Here is a 27206-nt window from a genome sequence, read left to right as displayed (position 1 = left end):
CGATATTGAGGCACCTTCTTTCAGGCACACGTCAGCGGGCCTCCCATGATGACTCAGAGAAAATGATAGATCCATTCAGTAAGCAGAATGAATGATCCCTGCAAGGACACCGCAGGAGCCTGAAAGCCATTGCCATGGGCAGCAAACAGCTGACTGGCGGGTCAAAGGCTCACAATAGGAATCTGTTTGGAAAATCTTAAGGTGAAAGGCGAGGCGGGGATTCAGGAACAGAGAGGGCAGGAGAAAGTCTGGGGAAACCGAGGCACCCGGGGCCAGAAGTAAAAAGATGAGAGAAAAATACCGACAAAAATAGTTTTAACGAACTTCTTGGCAGTGAAGAACATCGCGATTAATCGCCACACTCAGATCCTAGCGTCGTGGTCCCAGGCGTACACGGAGGGGAGCCACAATCATTTCTGCCTCCCAAAGGGAGCAGCGATGGGAAAACGTGGAACAGTCACATCAGACAGAGGGAATACACAAGAGAAGCGTGCTGGAAGTAAACTCCCGAAGGGACACGTTCACGGAAGACCATCTCAGGTATAAAACAAGGGGAGCGCCGAGACTTTGCCAACGCAGGAAAAAAGGAAAGAGAGGAAGCACCAAACAGAATCTGTACCCCAGTCACTTGTACACAAATCAAGAACATTTTACATGAAGGCATCAACAGCAAAAAGGCTTTCCCAAGCGATACTTTACCATCCCGCAAGTGACCACAGAGATCTGTCGATGACCGTCCCCCCAATCGATGGCACAAAACATTACATTTAAAACTTTTGCTTTCAAGCGAGGCGCCTCTTATCTAGACATCAGAACTCTTCAAGATGCCTCAGAAAAGGTAACAAAGACAACTCTGGCTGAGAGAGCTCCCAATTCTAAAACCAGACAAGTAATAAACAGGGAGGTGCGTGTATGCTCGCCAAAGGGGTTCACCACCATGATTGAGGAGCTGAGAGTCCAAATGGAAGGGGAAAGTGCGAATGATGAGGCTCTCCATTCTCCTGTTTGTGGATGGCACCATCCTGAAGGACCTCAACTCTGGGACACTGCAAAGCCTCTAAGAGCTTTATAAGAACTCTAAAACTAATAAGCAAGGAATGAATTGATTATTGATTTATAAACCGATTAGCTTACAAAGTCTCTTCAGTTTATATAATTGAAGGGAAGCTCATCAGTGAAACTTCTCTCCAGGGCCAATTGCAAAGGAGACTCTTGTTATATAAAAAATAAGATATTTATTGAAAATATGAGGATCAAATAGATTTCTAACTCTAAGAGATTTATAAGAACTCTAAGGAATTTGGTCTAACCATTCACACAGAAAAGGCCAAATGGACAAAGAATATCTTTTGATCAGATTAATTAGAAGCACTTGGATAAACAATCTATGGCTTATTTATCAGCATGTAACTGGAGCGAGCAGATGGACAGTAAGGTGGGATGACGTTGAGGAAGAGGAGGAGGAGAGGAAGATGGACTGCGAATTGCAAAGCTCCTTTGAGGACTCCAAGCTTCTCCTGAAAACAAAGACCCATCCTTCTAACGCCAGTATTATTCAGGTCCTGTTGCATAGCAGGGATAATGGAATGAATACAAGTTTCCAAAGAATGAAAAATGAATCTCACCCAGACACGTGAACAGGAAATACCATTTAACAAACTTGAAAGAACAAGAGTAAAAAATGCCACCCAGGAAATGTGTGTTAGGAAAGTAAGATGGACCAATCACGAAGTGAGGGTGGGAAATGCCAGGTGGGCGGTTACAACGTTCACTGGTAAACTCATCATGTCGGGAGAAATCAAGGATGTTGTCAGAACATTGGGTGAACTCCATCCAATAAACTTGAGTGAAGCCATGGAAAAGAGCCATACACGAGAGGCAAGTATGGGAAGAGTACAGAATGAACTGGGCTTACATCTTCTGGCTTGGTGTTTTGCCAAGCACTGGAGATAACACATAAGAAGGCAAGACAGCCCCTGAGAACCTAGAACACATTAAATCGCACGAGATCACAGTTCTATGTAACTATTAGAATAATTAAACACGTCTATCTAGGCACTAACAACTGCTTGATGGGGGAGTCATCACCTTTCAGCAACTGAAAAAAAGAAACCATTGCGTTCTATCCATATTTTGGGTGGCTTTTTTGTTTTGTTGCTCTCTTTAGGTAGAATTCAATTAATGTGTGTTCCACTGATGTGAAATGGATAAGCCTCAATCCACTTCTTCCTAATGGGCTAACCAATTACTGACACTTCGACCTGACCCGTTTCTCCATTTTCTTCCCTAGTCCCTGAGAGTTTTGGAGATTTGTAATATTTTAAAAAGGATGAATAAAAGACCATTTTCTTCAACTTTACGAAGCAAAAATCTTTGCTGTTTTGGCCTGTTTCCACATAAATTTATTATCCAGTTTTTACAGAAATATTTGGCTAGTTTAACTGGTTTTCCTGTAAGTATGTGAATTATTAACTTTGGAAGCTTATTTTTTATTTCTTCCACACATGAATAATGAATGTTCCTTCAGTTATTGTAGGTTTCATTTTATTTCATAAATGATCATCTGAATTGCTGACTTATTTGTGTGTCACATGCATTCTTAGGTTGGCTACTTCTCAAGTGTGTAGTTTTTTTCTTTTTACCATTCACAGTTCTAAATGCTTTGTAAGTGTTTACTGCCAAGGATGAAATGGACTTTTTGCGAGTTAATCTTAAATCCCAAGAACTCGTGGACTGTTGCTGTTTCAGTTCAATTTCTGTGTAAGATAGCTCTTCCCTTCCTATGCCATCTGCATTTTGAATATTAATGTGAATGTCTCAAACCCCTTTTCCTGTTCTGTTCTAATTGTCAGCATTTCTTATTCTAAGTAAAATAGCAACAATGGGGGGGGGGACACCTTGTGTTTGTTTTTGGAGGGAATTCTTCAAATGCTTTCCTTCTGAGTATTAAGTTGAGGGAGGTATTTTCTGCTGCTCTATGAAAAAAATAAGCATATTTGAATTTATTACTTTGTGCATTAAATAAGAAAAATGAGAAATTAAGTTTATGCATAGGGAGAAATGAAACAGGCTAAAAGACAGTAAAAATGAGAGAGAATGTAAAATTAAGATAAGAAAATGAATTTTAAAGATGAAAGAGTAATTAATTAATAGAAGTAATTAATAAATAGAAGTAAGATTTGTTTGCTTATTTCTTTTTTAAGAAAAAATGTAGTTGCAAACTTCAGCAGACATTGTTCTAAAAAAGAAGGGGAAATGCAGTTTGGGGAAAAATGCAAATGTGAGAGACAGATTCCAAGAAACAGAAGGAATTGTGAGCGTCATTAAGGAATATTGCTCAGTCACAATTTGCAAAATGGGAACAAAGTAGATCCTTATGTAAAAATACCAATTACCAAAATTTGCCACAGTAGAAATTTAGTAATTTAAGTAGACCCAATAAAGAATTTCATCAGGGGGACACAACCGTGGCCCAAGCATTCACTTGTGAATTCTTTCAAAGAATAAATATATGATTTTTAATTGTAAAAAATTAATATAATTTCTATATTAATAAATATGATTTAATTTTTAAATTACATAGATATTCATCAGTCTCACAGAAGTAATGAACAGTACTCAATACTTTTTAGTAAACCATGTGATACAGATTTTAAAATTGGGCAAGCATAAAACTAAGGAAGATAATTATTAAACATTTTCTATTGTGAAAATAGATGCAAAAATGCTCAAGAAAGCATTAGATACAGGAACATATCACTGGTTCTTAAAAATTATTCCTCCTAACTAGCCATGGTTTTTGCCCAAAGCATATAGTCAGAAAGTCTGTGAGTATAAGCATTGCTTTTACCAAAGTATAACCTTCTGTGCTGGTGGAGTTGTGAATCGATTCAACCATTCTGGAGGGCAATTAGAAATTATGCCCAAAGTGCTTAAAAAGACTGTCTGCCCTTTAATCCAGTTATGCCACTGCTGGGTTTGCACCCCAAAGAGATAATAAGGAAAAAGACCTGTACAAGAATATTCACAGCTGCACTCTTTGTGGTGGCCAAAAATTGGAAAACAAGGGGATGCCCTTCATTTGGGGAATGGCTGAACAAACTGTGGTATATGTTGGTGATGGAATACTATTGTGCTCAAAGGAATGATGAACTGGAGGGATTCCATGTGAACTGGAAGACCTCCAGGAACTGATGCAGAGCGAAAGGAGCAGAACCAGGAGAACATTGTACACAAAGATGGATACATTGTAGCACAATCGAGTGTAACTGATTTCTCTTCTAGCAGCAATTCTGAGGGACTTGAGAAAGAACTGTGGGAGCAGAAATACAGAAGAAATGTGCTTGCTTCAGCAGCACATATACTAGAAATGCAGAAGAAAAACATAGAATTGATCATGTGGTTCTATGGGGATAGGATTGGGGATGTTGACTTTAAATGATCATTCTTATTACAAATATTAATAATATGGAAATGAGTTTTGAACGATACACATATAACCCAGTGGGATTGCTTGTCAGCTCTGGGAGGGGGAGGGGAAGAAAAGAACATGAATCATGTAACCATGGAAAAAACATTCTAAATTAATTAGTTGAAATAGGTCTTGATCAGTGACACATGTTAAACCCAGTGGAATTAAACATCAGATATGGGAAGGGGGTGAGGGCAGGGGAGGGAAAGAACATGAGTCTTGTAAGCATGGAAAAATATTCTAAAACATCCAATCAAAGAAAACCTAAAAATTTTTAATTAATTAATTAGTTAAAAAAATTAAAAACAAAACTTGTCTTAAATTAGATACTAATATCAGTTCCAAGGCAGAAGAGTGGTTAGGCCTAGGCAATTGGGGACTTGCTCAAGGTTACACAGCTAGGCCGTAAATGAGGCTACATTTGAACCCAGGACCTCCTATCTCCAGGCCTTGCTCTCTATCCACTAAACTGCCCCTTACAAACATGCTTAGAATTACTTTGAAAGTATACCTTCAATTCTGATATGTAGTATTCTTGCTCTCATTAGCTCATAAATATTCTGCATATACACAGAACTCCTGAAATGGTATCTCTCTACATGGAGAACTTGGGCAGCCTCTTCTGAGAGAATCGGGATACTGTGAAAGTGAACTGCTTTGGAAGGAGACCTTGGACCAGGAACAGCCATTCTAAAACTGGTTTTATTTGGCCGTATTCTAACTCCTGTTGCATGTGGGCCTAGCTTGGCTGATCTCTCACTTCCACTGGGAAGAGGTGGTACCTTCTCTATCTGGTCAGACCCTGCACATCCTAATGATTCTGAAACCTTGAGGTCATTCCTCATCTTCTACCAGTTGATTCCATGCTCTCACTCCACTTCCATTGTGTCCTCTGGAATGCCTATTCCCTAGGCAACAAACTTCAGTTTTCTACCAATCACTTGAGCCCTGGCTCCCCTCTGATGGCACAGCCTCTCTGGCCACCTTTTCCAGTATTGGCTATACCCTTTTTCATTCCTTTCAGCTCAGTGGTCAAGGTGGGGGGGAGGTAGAATATTCCACTTTCAGGTTCTTCCTTCACATCCAACATTGAGCAACACCTCTTCCTTTTAGGCCCCCCATCAAAATCCTGGTAGCTGCTGTCTATAGGCCTCTCCCCTTCCTTCTCCAATGAGTTCAGTATCTGGCTAACATTTTTTCTCTCTTTTCCAACTCTTGCTAGGATACTTCAACATAATATGACTCTCCCTCAGACATCCTAATCACTCAGTTCTTCAATCTACCCATGCTCCATAACCTACTCTCTTCCACCTCACTGGAGCCACACACACGGATGGCCATTCCCTTAAACTTGACATTACTCACAAATGTATCATGTCCACATTCAATAATTCGGAGAATCCCTCATCTGACCCTACTTTCCCAGTTTCCATATCTCCGTCTTCCCTTACTGAACTCCACTTATCATCCACACCTTGACCTCATACTTCAATCCCTCACTTCTCTCCTGGTCCATCACCCTTGCACCAGCCACTCTCTTCTTCTCCCCATATTGACCCGATGGTGAATTCAACTTTACACTCTTCTTTTGAGTCCTTATAAGCCTTATCATTTTTTCCAATGGTGTGCTGCCAAGACTCGGCCATGGATTACCCTCACCATCCACTGCCTTTGGTTCTCTGCATGTGCACCTAAACAAGGGTGAAGAAAGTCATGGAACCATGGTGAATGGGCCCATTACAAATTTATGTTACAAAACTTCAAAGGGGCCTTTGCTCATGGAACACCCTCTACACCTTCCCTCAGCAATTCACTTCATATGATCATGATGTCACTTTCCATAACAATTCTCCTAAAGTTTTTCATCTCTCCTCAAACCTCACATGGCCTTTCCTCCTTCCACCATCTTGTCTGAGAATGTAGCCTCAAATTTTACTGAAAACTTCAGGTAATTCGCCATGAGCTCCCTCTTCTCTCTTCTTCCTCATCTCATATCACTCATATGCCTTCTTCCACTATCTCCTCCTTCACTCCTATCTTACATCAAGAGGTAACCCTACTCCTTATCAAGGCAAACCCTCTTTACTTGCATGTAGGATCCAATCTCCTCCAAATGATTGTCCCCCTGTCTTTCCCACTCTTACTTATTTTCATTTCCTTCCTGTCAACTGACTTCTTTCCTACTGCCTGCAAACATGCCCATCCTCCCTTGCTCTTAAAAAAACAAAACAAAACCCCCACTTCAGCCTTCCATCCTCCCCAACTATTGTCCTCCATCTCTTCTGCCATTTGGGGCTAAAATCCTTGATAAAGCCGTCTACAAGAAGTGAGTGTCTCCACTTCCTCTCCTCTTGATCATTTCTTAATACTCTAAATCAAGCTACTGGTTTCATTCTACAGAAACTGCTCTGGCAAAAGTTGCCATTGAGCTCTTAATTGCCAGGTCCAGTGGGCTTTTTCCAAAGCTCATTCTTCTTGACCTGGGCCTTTCATACTGTTGACCAGCCTCTTTCTCCCTGGTTTCCTCACAATTGTGTATCCTCTTTCCCTACTAACAAATTGTTATCGGTTTCTTCTTATATTGTTGTTGGAAAACCAAGGTTTTTTCCTATGAAGTTTGGCAGTCAAATTGTTTGATGTGAGTAAATTGGAAATTGTTACATATGATCAAATTTTCATATTATCATTCTGTGATATTCCTTTATCGGAATACATGATAGACCTTTTTTAGTGTATGATTTCTTTTTTTAACCACTGAAGTCAAGCACACAGGCAAGGTCTTTTTGGAAGCTGGACTATATTTTCTGCAGACTATATGACCCATCTGAACTCTAAAATGAAGGAATCTATTTCTTCCTATGTTACAAAGGCACGGTAGAGAAAAGAGACACCAAAGGTGTAGTTTCTTTTTTCTATATACATAAACAAGTCTGATAACTCTAAGGCAAAATAAAATACACAAGATATTCTTCTGGGGGAAAATGAATGCTCTAGCTAATATTTCTATTTCATCTCTAATTAAACTCCTAGGCTATCTCGAAAATACGATACAAGATCTTTAAGTACAAATTGTTTTTTTTCCTTGTATTAAATTTCATGACGTTATTGATTGCTACAAAAATGAGTTCAATGCCTGTGGGATAGTACTACTTCCCAATCTGTAAGCTGCCAGTCATCCCCAGTTCTGTTCTGAAACCTTCTATCTAGCCAGGGAGAGTCAGCTTTGATTGAACCAGTAGTTTGTTTTTAAAAATTCTTACCTTTTGTCTTAGGATCAATACTCTGCACTGGTTCTAAGGCAGAAGTATAGCAAGGCTAGACAACAGGGGTTAAGCAAAAAGTGGCAACTATACGCTCCTGCAAAGTAATTTATGAGTAAAACTTCATTTTTTTTTTACAGAAATGTGTTAAGGATATAATAATAATAATAATGAAAATAACTTCCATTTGTATAATGCTTTACCTTTTCAAAGCACTTTTACATACATCATCATCCTATTTTAAATAGAGAAATAAGGTTTTCCCCTCTAAAAATGGACAATAATTTAAAATATTTACCCAGAGAATAGGTATGACACAAGATCATGGGGCAGTCAGGAAGGTCTCAGTTCAAGTCCTATTACTAATACATAATCAACGTTCTCATCCGGTAATTGGGGTGGGGAGAGAGAGGGCCATGAACTGTTCCTTTAGAAATGGTATTCTCGAGTCCACAGGCTTCCCTCGTGTGCCAAAAGAGTTCATGAGGCCAAAAAGATGAAGAACTCTCTGTCCAGGACTACAAGTTGTTACAGGCAGACAAAGTTTTCCCATGGATTGATACATGAAAAAAATCAGAAGTCTGGACAAATAAAGGCTAGAGCATACTTCCTTTAAAAGCCGCTGCTCCTCGTTGGGAGTGGAGGAAATGACAGACGCATGTGCTGCACCATTTTCCAAATCATTCATATTTCTAACAACATTATAACCTGCCTGACCAATCCCAAGTTCCTAAGTGAATAAAGTAAATATAGATGTGTCTGGTATCTAGGATGTCCAAAACACATTTCCTGCCAACTACATTTCTCCCCAGAAACCAAAATAGCCCCTTCCTGTGCATCTCTATCTCAGCTGTCATTTCAGAAAGAGGAAACTTGGGCAGCTTTAGAACTCTGATCAAAGCAACGTGGCCATGTTCCTGGAAAGGGCGCATCGGTCTACCCTTCCCCTTCCTCCCATGTGGCTTCAGTGTCCCAATCTTCCACTCCTCTCTGTGTGTTGTCTCCTCTGGGAGTTCTGGGAGGAGTGGAACTACGTTTGCTTCTGGATTTGGATCCCTCATGTGTTAACCGCAGTGCCAGCACTGGGTACCCGGTAAGCACAAGGCAATAAAGACTGCTTCGTACATGGCTCATGCCATTTCCTCTCATCTACTGTAGTCAAGGGAAATCAGAAGACACTGTCTCGAAGGAATACGAGAAGTCATAGTGTGTTTGGGAGCAGAGCCAGAAGAAGGTAAGGGGTGCGATATTCACATGTTATCACTCTAGAATGCTACAGAAGAGTACAACCGGGAGCTGCAATCCTCAGGAGATTTGCACCAAACATCTACATTCTAACTAAGAGTGAACTTTATTTTCCATATCTAGATATTGTTTCACAGTACAATGGCTTAACTATCTCCTTGTCAGCATACAAATCATAGAATTCCATGGCGCTGATCCTTTGAAAAAACCACAAGTCATGCAGGACCCAGGAAAACAAGGGCAGAGAGGAAAAGTGATTTACTTTCACAACCACTGTTGAGCCTAAGCTTTTGTGCTGAATAAGAAATGGGCCTAAAGTTGGAACAGGAAAAAAGCAGTAAGGCAGCACCCACTACCCGAGACAGGAAAGGTACAGTTCTCATTGAAGTTTCATTGAAAAGGAGAGAAGACAGGGGGCTGCCAAAGAGGCAGCGCGGACAGTTTTAGAGTGATGATTAATCCAAGTCCATCCTCCTGAATACCCGCCCTAAGAAGACAAGAGAGCACTCTAGGGTCACCAGGTGGATGAACAGCTGCCTCCGGACCCCTGAGCAAGGAATCGGTGACAACGGCTACTTTCTCTTATTCCTCTGATGCCTAATGGAGGAGAGCTTTGGTGGGCCTACGGGTTCATTGTTTGAAAGCTAAATAGCTTCTTCCTCTTCAGAGCATCTCAAGAGTTCTGTTGTAAGGATTGAATGAGGTGACATATATATATAATAAAGCATGCTGCAAACCTTAAATGTGGACTACTGTTGGGTAGAATTTCTCATTTAATTTAAGAATTTCATCTATTTAATTAACATTAAAGAAAGACACAAACAGGAATTAATAAACGAGGATGTCCTTGTTTCCACCAATGTGCTGAAATGCATAAATGTGAATTAGGTGGTATGGAAAGTCAGTCTAATAAAATAGCTATTGCTCAGTTTCAGAACCGAGGAAAAGAAATCTCCGGAAAGGTGTGATTAGTGTGTAGTCGTTCTTTTGGAGCACGCTGCTGTAAGTGAAAAACTAAAATTTGCTTAGAAAGGAGTCCTATAATCATTTCAATCAAGAGTTATGCTGTAGAAACTCATGTCTCCCTTCCTACACATACCATGTGTCTTCTAATACACCCCCCCAATGTCCCAAGAGGAGAAAAACAGATTGGATTTTTCTTCCACATTTGGTTTTGTAATATAATAAATTAACTACTAATTCACTAATTTCTCACAAATAAATACAAAAAAATTCACACTAATCAAGATCTTAAGCAAAAAATGTCTAGATAATCAAAATTATCCTGATAATTGTAAACTTCTTTATTATAAAGCAATCATCTTTATAATATCAGAGGATCCTAGTAAGAACCCTTGAATATGAAAGGAGTTTATGACCGTAATTTTTTCTTTGAACACTTATTGGCAGAGCAAACAAAGGGTTAAGTTCATCATCCCAGGGGCTTCCAGGTCCCCAGAGTTCTGTTCAGTTTAGCATCCCTCCAAGCAATTTGTTGCTAGATCAGGATGTAAAATTCACTTTGCTATGTCCTCTTCTTCAATGGTGACTCATTTTCACCCACGCATTTCTTTATTTAAAACATTATCCATTTAGGTTTTCTTGCATCAATCAGGATAAAAGATAATGCCAGAGAACACCAATATCTAGAAGAAAAATGCGGGTTTGGAGTCCTGACTATTTTGTCTTTCCTTTTTGCCTTTGCCAAGAATACGACCTGTCTAGAGCCTTACGCTCTGATTGAAGATCTTAATATTCAACCCTACACTCAGTTGCATTCATTCTATTACTCTGCTGTTCAGTCCCTTTGAATTTCTGTGCAAGCTTCATCAAAACAAGTTTACAAATGAGATGATGTGCTAGTTCTATGCCCCAAAGAGCTCAAAGGAGGAAAAGGACCCGGATGTTAAAAAATACCTACAGCAGGTCTTTGAGCTGGCAAAGAGTTGGACATTAAGGGGGTTACTGGTGATATGAAATACTATGATGTTATAAAAAGTGATGGAGGAAATGGTTGTGGAGAAAACTGTGAAAACTTCTGCGAACGGATACAGAGTGAACACAATTCTATAAAATAAGAGCGGAAGTGTAGACAAGAATTTTGAAATACGTAAGGATTCTGATCAATGTAATGGCCAACCATGATTCAAGGACTCATGATGAAACAAGCAACCAATATCTTGGCAAAGAGGTAGGCGGATTCCAAGGACACATCAAGACACAGTCTTTTGGACAAAGCAGAGGCGACAATTCGTTTTACTTGATTGCTTGTATTCATTATCAGGGTTTTCTTTTTCAATTCACAGAGAGGGGAAGAAGGTGGATTTTTATTTAATGAAACTTTTTTAAAAGATGTGTGACTTAAGAGTGACATAATCTTGAAACCTTCTTCATGATTTTCACCTACTCATCCCCAACTTTTATACAATGGAAGATGATCTTTAAAGGATAGGAGTCTGGGCAAAATGGATTCTGCTCAGGTTAGCATAATGTTCTTCGATAAATTATAGCACCCAAGCACCTGCAATGATCATCTGGCGCCATTCATGCAACAAACAAAACAAAACATGATGAAACGATTTCCCACAAACCAAATGAACAGTTTTTGAAAATGCCGAGTTAATATGAATATTTGGCACATGGTTTTTCCTAACTAAGGCCAGTAGGTAGAACCATAAAGGATTTCAGTATTAAAAAAAAAACTACTCACACAAAAGCAAAACCAAATGTGAAGTGAACTGTATATACTATTCTTCTGTGACTTCTTGGCTCCCCTGGATTCGGTACACGACCAAGAGCACCGTCCTAGTAATTTCCTGAGCTGCTCTTTAAGAGCTATAGCCAAGGGGCTAAAGCTAATAAGCAGAGATACCATGACTTTTTAAGACGTCATGGTGTCATGCATCATGCAGGACTTGAAGGGAAGAAGACAAGTTCAAATGATATTTCTAATACTTAATAGCTAGGAAACAAAGGGAAAGTCACTTATTCTTTGGTGCCCCACCTGAAAAACAGAGAGAAGCATGGTTTAGGAGATAGAGGTCTCAGTCCTGGGTTCCAGTTCCTCATGGCTGTGTGGCCTGGAGCAAGCCACTTAACCCCTCAGGGTCCTAGGCAATTCTCCAAGAGTAAATTACTGAGCAGGTGCTGAAATGGATTAGGAAAGGGAATTTCCTCAGTGGAAGAGGATGAATCCCAGGTCAGGTTTTTTTAAAAAAAGGCAGTAATAGCATTAGTACATCTTCATAGGGTGGTGGTAAAGATTAAATAAGAGAATGTACATCAGGCCCTCTGGAAATGTTACCCTGTTATACGAGGTTTCACTTATTTTGTCCCGTTACCTACTACTTGCTGCTACACCAAAGGAGAAATATATGCCCTGAGGCATATAAACATCGGACTGATTGTGCGCTGACAGTACAGTATGGCTCTGCTGCTAAGGAGGAGGAGGCACATCTCTGCCTTTAAATCCAACTTAGAAAACCATCAAAGATCCTTTCAACCCCATCATTCTACTCTAGAATCCAGTCAGTTGGCTTCTTTGGCTTCCTCAGGGTAAGCCAACGTGGCAATATTTTGACACCAGAAAATGGCACAATTACAGAACATTTTTCAATCACTTTGCAAAATAGAAAAGTCAAAAGCTTCAGTGTTGAACTCAACACCCTGCATGATCCAGCCCAAACCTACATTTTCCACCACCTGAAGTGATACAGTGAAAAGTTGGCAGACACATAAGTAGGAATAGGGCTCAAATTTTGTCTCTTCAACTTACGACCCAAGAGACATCGAGCAAGCATCAGTTTTCCCTAGCTTTCTAGCTCAAAATAGTAAGATCCTTTGAAAAGGAGATAGTGTCATGGAGTACTCAAGTTGAAATAAGAAATACTTGGGTTCCAATCCCAGTTCTGTTACCTCAGGCATGCTATTCCACTTCTCTGAACTCAGGGATAATCATAATTATTTACTAATATTCTTTACACATTTAATTAAGGTACGTGCATTGGGTTTCTAGACATTATATTGTGAGAAAGCAAAAAATTCATGTGGTTCGCATCTCTGAGGTCTGCCTATGCTGAAATCCTTTTATGCCTTAATAGACTAACTTCATGAATTAGTATACGCAAAAGTCTTATGGCTAACTTCGTGACAGTTCTTCCTGAACTTAGCCACCCTCTTCCTCAAAGGGCAGGAGCGTAATTGATTATGAAGTCCATGTGCAAAAGCCTTTTCTGTTTGGTCAGACCTATTCCAACTTGTATTCCCCTAGCCCAGCCCCCAGGAACTCATACGGCTTATTTTGATACTAAAAAAGAGGTATTAAAATAGGACACGAGTCCAATATTAATTAGAACACGCTGACAAAGATGTTGGAGTTCTGTTTGTCCATCTGGGTGCCTTCAATGTTTCCATAATCAGATTTTGGAAATAACATAATGTTGCAAGTGATATTTGATTTTTTTCAGGAACGCTATCTCCCCCATTGGACAGAAATTCATTGAAGGAAGCAACCACCTAAATCCCATTCCACAGACACTATCTATCAATCCAACATCTACGCCATACAATCATGTTTTCTTCTTGCCTTCAGACAGGTCAATTTATCTCAATGTTCTGGCTCTTGGAATCAAACAAGATACTACCAGAATGCACTTCTCCATGATATCCCTTTAAGGGGATAGGAGCGGCACGCATATGAGTTACCTACCCACTGGCCGTCCAACTTTGAGCAATATTCTTTGGTGATGTAAGAATGACAATTGCAGGATATCCTGAAATAAAACTTTAGAGCGGAATCATGGATTCATCCCTTAGTAGGATATTGCCCATGTCTAGGATGGGAATTACCTTGGTTTCTATGGACAGATCCTGCTTCTCAAGTTCAAGCGGGCTTTCTTCATCTTTTTCTTCTTCCGGAGGTTTCATTTCCGTGTGCTCCTTCTCCAACAAAAGTAAGGGGTTCCGACTTGAAGTCCTACAACAACTACTTAGAGCACTTCCTTTGCAGATATCTGTTGTGGGGAAAGAGGAATTGGCAGCTGTTCTGTCCTTTTCTCCATTTGCCAAGCTATTCGGAAGGGATGGTTCCAAAGTCTGATTAGAAGTATCAGGGCTAACAGCGGGGAATTTACTGTCTTCACATTCCATCTCTTTTTGTGCTCCAATCACACCATTGGCTGTGTGTTTCTGTACATCCTGAGTTTGGTCTGTATTGGATTCCTGCTTCTGTAGTGGATGTTGAGATAGGAGTTTTGGCTGAAGGGCTGTTGTCAATCCATGTCTTCCTTGAGCTTTAGAAACCGTCTGACTAACAGAAAGCTCCTTCTTCAAGTCAGAAGAATTGGATGATGAGCTAAAAAGACAGAATACAAGGGAAGCATGAAAACTTAGGAATGGAAAAATCCTAGACAAAAATATGCTTGCTTGCTTTAGTTAGAAATGGATATTCAGGTAACTTTACTTCACAAGGACCTTCATTCTTCTTTCTAATTGCAAAAACATTAAGCAGAGAACATCGATAGAAAATATCAAGGCCTTACACCACACTTAAACTTCCCAATCAAGACTCATTTTTAAACTCTGAACTCTGAAGCATTTCTTGGGAGTTGTAAATTCTTGTTCTAGTTAGGAAATCTTCTAAAAAAATGAAGTGAAACCTTTAAATGAGAAAAAATGTACACAATTTAATTATTTATTCAGATAAGATAATGATTGCTCACTTCTAGACTTTATTGAACAGAGAGCATCAGTCCTAGTTTCTGTTTCGGGTTGAAACTCAGGATCCATTCTGTCATCTGAAACCTTATATATGATGGTTAGGTTCCCAGGTTAGCCCATAAAACCTATTTAACCTATAATATCCTTGATTGTAATACTGTACTAAGAACTTACCAATATAATTCAACATTTATTAAGTGTCCATAATGCGGGAATCATTTGTAACACACATAAAAATCTATCTTTGGGAAGATGCATTGACAATTCTAGTGTGAATATCAACTCTGTGTCAATAATGTCTTTTCCACACTGGGCAGTAAAGAAAGGTCCCAAATCCAAAACACCAGTGGCGACTCTAGTAACCTAGTGTGGAGCTCTAGAAGAGCCAGGATCAGGTCTAAAGGAAACCAAGAGATGAATAATTGGTATGATGGTCTAAGAAGTGTGGGGACTAGCAAGAGTAGCTAGGGGATGTGAAAATAAAGGAATAAAGGGGTTAAGAATGGAGCCAAGGATTTGGTGAAATCAATAAGACAGGATTTGCCCTGTCACTACTTAGTGTGGAAGAGGCATGAAGAAAGAGAGGATTTGCAGGATAAGCCAGGCATGCAGACCAAGCTGGGGACCTGATCTGCAAAATCAAGGTGAAGATTCCAAATGGAATGTTCCCAGGAGGAGGCAGTTGAAGCTGGCCAGGGGAAGGAACGGATTTTCTCTCTCTGGGGGTGACTGACCAAGAAGGGAGAAACCTCTTCTCTGGGTTCCTGATCAAAAGAGACTGGCTTTTTCTGATCTAGGCAGAGAGAGAGAGAGAGATCTTTGTGGCCTTTGACAGAGTCTGGACTTGAATTACTCAAGCAGAGATTATCTGACTAAAGAAAGAAGAAAAGAAAGATACTTGTCCTCTATCTCTCTGGCTGTCTCTGTATCACAGCTGTGGCTAGACTGACATTTCCCACACCCTCCTAATTCTCCTTGTAGATTAGGGACAAACCTCATCCCTCTCACCTCAATCGCCATTCTGTTTGTTACCAATAAACCCCTTTACCTGAGAAAAGAAGAGTAAAGAATATTTCTCTGAAATAGTGCCCCTGGGTTTCTTAGATAGAAGGTGGCTGACTAAGACCAGGGAAGGGGAAAGGGTGGCAGGAGGGCTTCAGGTGAAAGACTAGGATGTGAAGGGTGGAGAGTAGGAAATAGTTTGATTTATTAGCCATTAGTGATCAATAGGCAGCTCCAGAGTAACCTCTCTAGCCGTATCTCTTTCTCTAGCAGCATCCCTTCATCTATCTCCATTATAACTAGGCAGCTTCAGGTTCCCTAGCAGCCCTCTAGTCACAAGCCATAGTACTCAGTCACCACAACAAGAAATAGTTCCACACAGATTATCTTTTTTATTATATTAGGATTAATGTTAGAAACAGGAGAAGGGGGGGGGGGGAATGAACCATGGCTAAGGGGTGAGAGTGGGGATGGTGCTAAGCAACTATTATGTTTGTAGCAATAGTGAAAGGGAACTGTGCTATAAATTAGGATGTGCTTAAATAAATCCTAATTTATAGCATAGTTCCTCAAATAGAGATTTTCTTTCCCTAACTTCAATAAATAGAAAATAAAGAAAGCTTTCTGTAGAGAGACATTGGCTTTTTAAAGACATATAATTCTAATCAAAGTGTGCCAGTACAAATCTCAAAAGGAACAGGCCAGCCTGGCCACGGTTCTCCATCAATTCTCTTTTTCATATCCGAAGGAACTCGAATTCATCCTAGAAGGCTCTGGGTTTATTTCAAAATTACATTTAGGGGACACTAGTGCACTGCTGGTGGAACTGTGCACTTATCCAACCACTCTGGAGAGGAATTTAAAATTTACCTAGTTATGCCCTTAGATCCAGCAATATCACTGCTGGGTCTGTTTTCCAAGGTGGGATCAAGGAAAAAAGGAAAAGATATATATATATATATATAATTATTTATAGCAGTTCTCTGGGGTGGCAAAGAACTGGAAATTGAAGGGATGCCCACCAATTGGGAAAGGTATAAATGAGTTGTGGTGTATAATTGTGATAGAATACTATTATGTCATAAGAAATAAGGCATAGTCTAATTAAAAAGAAAAACATGGGAAGACCTATGTGAACTTATGAAAAGTTAGATGAGTAGAACCAAGAGGACATTATGTGCAGCTATAGAATTAATGTTTGAAAAATAACTTGTGAATGTCTACCCCCCTCCCTGAGAAAGAACTGAAAGACAAGGTTCGTATATACATGGAAAAAAAGCAAAATGAAACAAAAATCCTTACATTCAGAATTGCCTTAGAAGACCAGAGGTTATTCTTTTGGCTTATGACTCTTGTGCAGTTCCTAGAAAGTCAAATCAAACTAGGACTTGACCACAAAAAGATAGCATGGTGGCAGATGTGAACAAGATATAAACTCAGAAGATAACGATGTGAAAATAGCTCCCAGCAAAACTTTGAAGAAAAAGCCTTGGACCAAAGACCAACAAGAAATCCTGGCAGATTTTGATCTAGTCAAAGCACTGCTGGATTTATACCCCAAAGAGATAATAAGGAAAAAGACTTGTACAAGAATATTCATAGCTGCGCTCTTTGTGGTGGCCAAAAATTGGAAAATGAGGGGATGCCCTTCCATTGGGGAATGGCTGAAAGTGTGGTATCTGTTGGGGATGGATAATGAACTAGAGGGATTCCATGGGAACTGGATTGACCTCCAGGAAGTGATGCAGAGTGAGAGGAGCAGAACAGGAGAACATTGTACACAGAGACTGATACACTGTGGCACAATCGAATGTAATGGACTTCTCTACTAGCAGCAATGCAATGATCCAGGGCAATTCTGAGAGATTTATAAGAAAGACGCTATCCACATTCAGGAAGAATGGTGGGAACAGAAACACAGAAGAAAAACAACTGCTTGATCACATGGGTTGAGGGGGACATGATTGGGGATGGAGACTCTAAATGATCACCCTAGTACAAATATCAATAATATGAAAGTAGGTCTTGATCAATGACACATGTAAAACCCAGTGGAATTGCCCATGGGCTCTGAGAGGGGAGAGAAAGAACATGAATCTTACAATCATGGAAAAATACTCTAAATTAATTAATTAAATAAAATTTCTATCAGGAAAAGTTAGAAAAAGAAATTCCATTTAAATAATTGCAGACCATATAAAACACTTGGTAGTCTATACTTGTCAAGAGAAAACCAAGAACTATATGAAAATAATATTTAAAAATATATTTTAAATTATTTTATGAAGCCAAGGGGGAAAGGGAGAAAATTCATCTGGAAAAAAAAGCCAAGAACATCAAGTCAATGAAAAAAAGGTGAAGAAAGGTAGTCTACCAACACCAGATTTTAAACTTTATTACAAAGCAGTAATTATCAAAACAATCTGGTAATGGCTAAGAAGGAAAGGCAGATCAGAGGAATAAATTATATGCACAATATACACAGTGGTAAATGACCACATTATTTTATAACTAAAAGATTTAAATTGGGGGGTGGAGGGGGGGCAAGAGCTCATTATTTGACAAAAATTGTTGGGAAACCTGGAAAACCACTTGGTAGAAACTAGACATAGACCAACATATTATACCATCCACCTACATGTGGTCAAAATGGGTACAGATTTAGATGTAAAAGATCCGATCATAAGCAACTTAGAGGAATAATGGAATAGTTGGCCTGTCAGATCTATATGGACTGGGGAAGAATGACCATACAAGAGTTAGAGAACATTACAAGATGTAACGGATAATTGGGATTACATTAATTGAAAAAGATTTACACAAACAAAACAATACAGTCCAGACTAAAAGGAAAACAGAAAACTGGAAAAATAAATTTTACAGCAAGTATCTCTAATTAAGGCTTCATTTCTCGATTACATAGAGAACTAAGCCTAATTTATAAAAATGGGAGCCACTCTCTTATTGATTACTAGTCAAAGGATATGAAGGGATAGTCTTCAGATGAAGAAATAAAATGCTATAGTTATAGGAAAAAATGCTCTAAATCCCTATTCATTAGAGAAACGCAAATGAAAACAACTCTACGGTACCACCTCACCCTACCGGACTAGTTAAGGGATAGTTAAGGAAGGGGCATGGAAAAATTGGGGCACTAATGCACTATATTGGTAGAGTTGTGGACTAGTCCAACCATTCTAGAGAACAATTTGGAACCCTGCTTAAAAAGCTATAAAACTTAGCAATGCCACTACTAGATCCATATCCCCCAAAGGACCATTTTCTACAAAAATGTTTATAGCAGCTCTTTTTGTGGGGACGAAGAACTGGAAATCAAGGAGCCATCCATTAGGAACAAGTTAAATGCTGTGTAAGAGAAGACTACTGTACTGTAAGAAATGCCAAGATTCAGGAAATATTGGCACTTAGATGAACTGAAGTAAAGTGGAGTAAATAGAACCAGGAGAACACTGTGGCATAACAGAAATGCTGTAATAATGGTCAACCATGAAAGACTTAGCTACTGTGAGCAACACGATAATTCAAGGTAATTTCAAAGGACTAATGATGAAAAATAAGATCCATCTCCAGACCTGATGAACTCTGAATGAAGTACAATTTTTTTCACTTTGTTTTTCTTGCCTTTTTTGGCAACATGGCTAATATGGAAATATGTCTTATAGGATTTCACGTCTAATTGATATCACCGTGATTATCTTCTCAACTGGTGGGGTTGGGTTAAAAGACAGGAAAAGAATTTGAAATTCAACATCTTTAGAAATATTAAAAATAAATAAGGTAACATGAATTTTTAAAAGAAGAAATAACCAGAGGGCATACAAAACACATAGAAATCTACTTTCCATGACACAGAGACTATATGAATTTAACAACAAAACATCCCTTTACACATAAACAGGCAGATCTAAATAATGAGAGAATCATTAATTGTTCATGCACAGGCTAAGTAGATAATGTAAAGGACAATAGCATTCACACTAATCTGATGAGTCACTGCTAATAAAACTAGCAAAAGATTACTTTATAGGATCAGGAAAAAATACTAACAAACTTCATTGGGAGGATCAAAGAATCAAGAAACCAAAGGGGGGAAAATGAAAAAAAAAAAGTGGGAAGGAAGGGGGCTTCGCATTACTAGATCTCTACATACTACAAATGATTTTGTACTTCGGCCAGCTTGGTGGCTCAGTGGATAGAGCACCAGGCCTGGAGACAAGTAGGACCTGGGTTCAAATCTGACCTAGCTGGGAGACCCTGAATAAGGTAACGCATCAACTTGTGAGCCGAGGGAATGGAGACTTGGTGCAATTGTTATATGATTGACACCGACAAAGACTATCTTAGTTAGTAAGTAATACAGTTATGTTCATGTCATCATTTCAGTCATAAGTGACTTCAAAGAGATCAGCTATATCAATGGTAGGGACATTAGACAAAAAATTCTACTATGATGCACTACAGATAATGCCAACAACATAAGCATTAGGATAAGCTACAATCTCTTACCTAACAGCACAGTCATTTGATTTGATTTGTAAGTGCACTTTGAGAACATTTCTTCTTACTTTTTTCTTAAAATAACATTTACTTACCTGCCTCCTTCAAAGCGGCTGATTAGATCGGATACTTTGCTGGGTTTTTCTTTTGAGATAAAAGCAGGGACAGGCTTAACTTCCTCCATCCTTGGTTTTACACTAGGAAAAGTTTTATGCTTGGGTGTCTGGAATTGATTGGATGAAGGTGAATTCTGCAGATGCAGTGGTTTTGGAGGCACTGGAGAAAAAAATAACAATTCTATTTCAGTGACTTGTTCTTTAGCAGGAATAACAGTGAATCTGAGGACAAAGAGGGAGAACCTTGAGCTTTTTAAGGCAGTGTTTGCTTTATCATGTGTTGGGGGCTTGACAAATGGATTTTAACAGTTAACTTCTACTCTCTGTTAATGGAAATTTCCATTAATATTTTTAGGTGACTTTGTAGTTTTGAATGTTATTGTTGTTTGGTCATTTTCCAGCAGTGCACATTTTTGAGGTGTTCTTGGTGAGGACACTGGAATGATCTGCCATTTCCTTCTCCAGTTCATTTGACAAACAAGGAATTGAGGCAAACAGGGTTAAGTGACTTGCCCTGGATTACCCAATAACTGAGGTCAGATTTGTATTCAGGTCCCCCTGACTCAAGGGTCAACACTCTAACCACTGTGCTACCTAGTTGCCCACAGCCATTCCACCTGGAACCTTTTTTAAACTCAGGAGTTAATAAGCAGGATTTGGATTGGTTTGTTTTGGGGAATATGGAGTATTGGGCAGTTCCCTCTTTTGGAAAATTGGCATAATGATACTTCAATTCAAATAAAGAAACACTAAAGTGTCTGCTATATACACATTTTTGCACATAGTACAAGACAAAGGAGATATGTAGGTAATTCTTTTTTTAAGTTATTGTTTATATTTATTGTAGTTTAACTCTTCATTCTTAATAAGCAGTTGAATGTAAAGTTCTGTGTACTTTTGGAGTTTTCTTACTTGAACAGGCCCGATATTAAGTATCTACATATCATCCTAAAGAAACTTTTATTTGCCAACCAGGTTTCTCCTGAAAGATCTGCTAAGTGCGAATGTTGTAAAGATGCCCACGTGACTTAGTTTCTACTATTTACAGATTGTTCATATGATCTTGCTGATGGCAATAGAAATCCTTCAAAGAAGCATTTACAGCTTATAATCTGGTCAAGCTACAAACAGCTAGCCTAAGCATAACAAAAGAAAACTTAGAATTAGTGGCTCTCACCTCATATTTACTACACAGGAAGGACCCTTTCTTGTTTGTAATCTGGTAAAACATTAAACTAGTTAATGTAGTAGATTAGTAAGAGCAAAATTAGACAGATGGCTATCACCCTGGGTTCCCTGTACGCAGAGTCCCATCTCCAACCCCAGTTTAGTTCCCCAAGCAACGCCCAACAGTAATATCAGGATTCCTGGTACAGTGAATAGTCAGAGGTAGGGCTGGTTTTGATTCGCATTTAAAAAATGGCAAAAACAGAAAGAAAATTATTCTCAAACCCTAAATCTAGAGAGAGTAACCTGCAAACTAAATACTTTCCGAAAGAACAGGGTTTAAATTGACCTTGGTATACCACATGTCATCAGAACTATTGTTAAATGCAGACAATGCCCAGGCAATACAGCAGACGCAGAAGCAGCACAACAAATCCCAACAGGACAAGCAACCATACAGAACAAAACATTGGCATATTAAAGTTTTCTGATGGTGAATCCAGTACAAAATTTTAATTTCAGAGCTTAACAATTATAAATGCGTGTGTGCAGTTAGTCAATCAAGAATCAAACCTCAGTCTAAGCCACTGCATATACACATTGAAACAAAAAAGTACCAGTCATGAACAAAATGCTCTGAGGCTTCTTTGCCATAAGGAAATAATAATTATCTTGCACGCTCAACACCATAAATTGCAAAGTCAGCATTACTGATTTTATTTTTATTACAACCCAAACAATAGCTGGTAGGGAGCGTAAGATGATTGTAGTCCTTCACTCATTCACTATTGCATACAAAAGCCAGCATTACAATGAAGAGTATTCACTGGCCCCCCATTAAGAGGTTTGACACTGAACACCACCTCTGGGATGATGCTCATCATCCTCATCAGCTTCCCCATTGTAATGGCGCCTTCTTTCTTGAGATGGGTCAAAGGCCCCCAGTTCTACCGGATCCATTTCTTCAGTCTCCTCCACTTCCTTTCTTTCAGGCAGTAACTTTTCCAATAAAGATAGCTTATCCAATGAAAGAAAGCCATTCTCTGGGAAGTGTACCTTAAATTCAATTATGAGAATCCCTTTCTCATAAGGTCGGCGATAAATAGGCAATCAGTACACATTTGATGTCTCCGTGTTTGACAATCTGAGCAGGATGGGAAGTAATGACTATAGTTCTACTATCAAGAGTTGATATTGGTTTCTGCAAACCACACAATGCTTCAACCAACTGGATAGCCTTACACATGAAAGGGTCCTCACCCTGACGTGTAAATATAGGATCGTCCTTCTGATCCAAAACAATGATAATATCCTCCGGCTCAAGTCCTGGCTCCTGGTCACCTTCACCGTGCAATGTTATCTTCTGACCATCTTTCATGCCCTTGTCAATATGACCCTCCAGAATTTTTTCTCTCGAACAATTTCCCTTCCATTACAGCTTTTACAGCTGTCTTTAGGGCAGATTCGTTCCCCATGCCCTTGGCATTCCATGCAAACTGATTGAATTTGCTGAACCATTCCAGGTCTCATCTGATGAAGTCTTACTTGCATTCCAGCACCTCTACAATTGGGACAGCATTCGACAGCTCCTTTCTTACCACCCCGTCCTTCACATTGATCACAAATTACACTCTTTTGCAAAGCCAGTTTTCTTGTTGCACCATCATATAGATCTTCTAAGGTCACCGACAACATGTTTACCTCTACGTTCCCTTTGCATTCTTCCACCTCCTCCAAAAAACATATCAAAGATATCCAATGGAGAACCAAAGCCACCACCAGAACCACCCTCTTTTATGGCTTGTTCTCCACCTTTGCCATATAAGCCTCTCTTCTTTGCATCAGAAAGCACTTCTTAAGCTTGAGAAATCTGTTTGAACTTTTCACCTTCATTTGGATTCTTGCCTGGGTGGTATTTCAAGACTAGTTTTCTATATGCCTTTTTTAGTTCTTCCTGGGAGGCATTCATTGGGTTTTACTCCCAAAACATCATAATAAGTTGTTTCCTTCACCCTTTTCTATAGCCGGGGAGCAACGCTCGCAGCACGCCGGGTGTCAAAATGCCCACGTTCGGGGTGGGGTGAAAGGGGACCGCCCAGGAGCCGGTTGGGATGTTGGGGGAGCAAGTGGAAGAAAGAGAAGATGGGGGGAGTGGGGCGAGGTCTTGGGCGCAGAGCTCAGGCAGCAGCAGCTGCTACCCTCCACTTCTCGCCAAGTTTTCTGGAAAGTTCCCTACGTGTGTAATTCTAAGATACAGCTGGGGCATTCGGTGTATCCCTGAGGAGTTAGGGCGATTTTAAAAATGCTTTTGGCTCCAACACGCACTGGTATGCTTCCCCTTCCTTCCCGGAGAGGATCCTGAAAAAAGGGAAATGTCATATGGCATGCTTTCTTTTGAACAAAGTTGAGGTGGCTCTTCCTCTCACTATTTCTTGTTCTTTAATGAGCCATTTCAGAACTTCCCCAGGAAATGAACTCAAATTTCACCAGGGCTTCATAAAAAATGTTCTTGCCCAAAGAACTCATTAATGCAACAAACAGTTGAGCACCTATTACATAGAACCAATGCGGTTTCCAATTAAAATAATTATCAAAAGGCATGAATAGACAGTTTTTCATAGGATGGAATCCAAGCCATTGGCAGTCATAAGAAAAAAATTTCCAAATCACTAATTAAAGAAATGACAAATGAATGCCAATTTGAGGTTTCATCTCCTAGCCAATCATATTGGCAGATGAAAAAAAAGTAAATGACAACTCTTAAAGGGACTCTAGAAAAATAGGCATATTGATGCATTGCTGGTGGATCTTGGGAGTTGATCTAGCCATACTGGAAAATACATTTGGAATTATGCCTAAAAAAGCCACTAGACGGCCCACACTCTTTGACCTGTCACTTGAATAAAGGCTGAACAAAGGCAACAAAGATGAATATGATAGAATTTTATTGTCTCATAAGAAATGATGAAGTGAATGGTTTAAAAGAAAGGGAAGATGTTCAAAGGGAAGTCATTCTGACTCAATGTAGAGCCAAGTGAGCAGAACCAAAAGAAAACTTATTCAACATCAACAACACTGTAAAGGCAAACAACTTTAAAAGATTTCTGAACTCTGGGGCAGCTGGGTAGCTCAGTGAATTGAGAGCCAGGCCTAGAGATGGGAGGTCCTGGGTTCAAATCTGACCTCAGATACTTCCCAGCTGGGTGACCCTGGGCAAGTCATTTAACCCCCATTGCCTAGCCCTGACCACTCTTCTGCCTTGGAGCCAATACACAGTATTGACTCCAAGACGGAAGGTGAGGGTTTAAAAAAAAACAAACAAAAAAAAGATTTCTGAACTCTGATTAATGCAATGGTTAACCACAACTCCAGAGGACTGATTAGGTATGAAACTCGTTGGTTACCTCTTGGCAAAGAGGTGATGGATTCAAGATACAGACTGAGATAATACATTTTTGGACATAACCAATTTGGAATGTTTTGTTTGACTGTTTTGATATTTCTTGATGTCTCATGAAGTCATTAGCTCCTAGTCAATTCTAATTTCTTAGGAATTATTTTCTTAAGTAAGGTTTTGTACCTCTTTTTCCAAGTTATAATTTACTTTCTTCCCACTTTTAATAATCATTTTAATTTAATTTTTTAAATTTAATTTAATTTTATCATCATGTAAAACACACTTCCATATTGGTCACTGCCATAAGAGCACTCTCGTACATAACAACCCCCCCCCCCCAATAGACCCATAAATACATTGACGTGAAACATGAGTCAATCAATTCTTTCTCTGGAGGTGGTCAGTATTCTGTATCATAAGCCTTTCAGGACTGTCTCAGATCATTGCATAGTTGAGAGTAGTCAAGTTTTCACAGATGACCATCATACAATATTGCTGTCTCTGTGTACCATGTTCTCCTGGTTCTGCTCCTCTCACTCTGCATCAGTTCCTGAAGGTCGTCCCAGTTCACATGGAGTCCCTCCACTTTATCATTCCTTTGAGCACTATAGTATTCCATCACCAACATATACCACAATGTGTTCAGCCATTCCCCAATTGAAGGGCATCCCCTCATTTTCCAATTTTTGGCCACCACAAAGAGCTACAAATATATTTGACTAAGTAGGTTCTTTCCCCCCCTTTTAAAAATTCACTCTGGGATATAGACCCAGGAGCGGTGTTGCCGGTGTGAATCTTCATTCTGTTTTTCTTGCATAGCTAGAAGAGAGGAGCTATCTCAGCCACTCATGTCCTGAGTTTGCTGCTGCAGAATGACTCGGTCTAGAAGGGTTTGTTCCGGATGAGTCCTCGAGTCGGCTCCACACGTGCTGGGCTGTGCGCACTGGCGAGAGCTCTTCTGCAGCTTTGCTGGGGCACTGAGCGCTGGGCTGGGCGAGTCTCCCAGCAGCCGCTCGGAGTGGGCACCCACGAGCTCGGGCTTCCCGCGAGGTGATCCAGGCAAAGTCGGCTCCCCCTGAAGTCTGCCAATCCCAACCCAGCTTCGGGTTCAAGTAAGGCCTTGGCTGACTGTCCCTCTGGGGGTGGTCTCAAACACAAGCAGGGAGACCGAGCTGGAGGCTCCCCTTTGGACTGGAGTGGCTGCCCCACTTATGCCGCTGTGGGGCTCACCCTGGGCTAGTCTCTGCTCTGCTCCTAGGATCCGCCCCCCAGTCTACTGCTCGCTTGTGGACGTAGAGCGGCCTTGCCGCACAGGAAACCCCCGACGGGGCCCTTCGGCCGCCTTCACCAGGCCATCCTGGATCTGCCACCCGGAAGGGTTAGCGGACGGCCAAGCGATCCAGCCCAGTCCAGGAGCCCCCAGGGGCCTCTTACCAAAGCCCGCAGACCCGTCCATCTCCCTACTCTGATGGGACTGCAAAGGCGACGCGCTGGGGCTTTTTCTTCCACTTCCCAGGATCCTCGTGGTGGGGGGCGTCTTGTTTGGTGTCTTCTCTCCGTTGAGTGTGAAGGAGAGAAGAGGGGGCTCTGCCCCAGTTTCTGTGAGCTCAAATGAGAGACACCCGGGAAGCCCTGAGGGTGGCCCCGGCCACACAGCCATTCTCCACGCCGCCCCTTCCCCAGACCCTTCGGAGGGTGCCGACGGTCCTCAGGGCGTCTCCCCTTCCAAGCCGACGCCTCCACTCCCTGCAACTTGTGCGGGACATTCTCGAGGCCTCCCACCTTCTGTAAAGGCACCCCCACGTGGCTTGTCCATCAGAGATGGTCCCCAGAAACAAGCGAAAACACCAGAGGACACAATTACTAGGGAGGCGTGTCTGTGTGTAATATAATAACAAAAAGAATCTAATGCAAGAACGGGCCACTCCCTCCTAGAAGAAGTTACACTATCATACATTAATCATTATACACTGTTATACATCATGTGTTACATTATATACAATATATAAAATATTACTATACATTACAATTTGCAAAGTGCTTTACATACATTAACTCACTGCATCCTCCTAAAAATCCGTGGAGGTCAGGCCAATATTATCCTCATTTTACAGATAAAGAAACCAAGGCTGGGAAGGGTTATGCAGTTAATAAGTGCCTGAGGCAGAATCTCAAGTCAGATCTTCCTGGCTCTGGGCCTCCTGTCTTCTGCTTGGAAGCCACCCAGGAAGTGCCGCTCTAGTGGCACCCAGGAAGTGCCAATCTATGTGACGGGAACAAGAACCTCCTTTACAACATGGCTAAGCAATGTT

General features: G+C 40.3%; 1 protein-coding gene and 1 pseudogene across 7 annotated transcripts in view; both read right to left on the bottom strand.

The window, feature by feature from the left end:
- Nucleotides 1-27206, bottom strand: part of FGD4 (FYVE, RhoGEF and PH domain containing 4) — a 195045-nt gene that overhangs the window by 48353 nt on the left and 119486 nt on the right. For 6 of the 7 annotated variants that reach the window (XR_008911933.1, XR_001624618.2, XM_001377269.5 and 3 more), the window contains exons 3-4: nucleotides 20310-20490; nucleotides 13825-14329 (exon numbers count right to left, since the gene is read on the bottom strand). Coding sequence is in view for 4 of the 7 variants with exons in the window: in XM_001377269.5 (XP_001377306.3) it covers nucleotides 13825-14329; nucleotides 20310-20490 (686 nt within the window). In the remaining 3 variants the exon portion in view is untranslated. Of the gene's footprint in view, nucleotides 1-13824; nucleotides 14330-20309; nucleotides 20491-27206 lie in introns of those variants that run through there. The other variant, XM_016425544.2, reaches the window with a different exon arrangement.
- LOC100616995 (dnaJ homolog subfamily A member 1-like) lies at nucleotides 22254-25172 on the bottom strand (annotated as a pseudogene).

Source organism: Monodelphis domestica, chromosome 5, assembly GCF_027887165.1.
Source record: "Monodelphis domestica isolate mMonDom1 chromosome 5, mMonDom1.pri, whole genome shotgun sequence".
Taxonomy (NCBI): Eukaryota; Metazoa; Chordata; class Mammalia; order Didelphimorphia; family Didelphidae; genus Monodelphis; species Monodelphis domestica.
The sequence above is the reverse complement of the archived record's forward strand: the minus strand, read 5'-3'. Positions and strand labels throughout refer to the sequence as shown.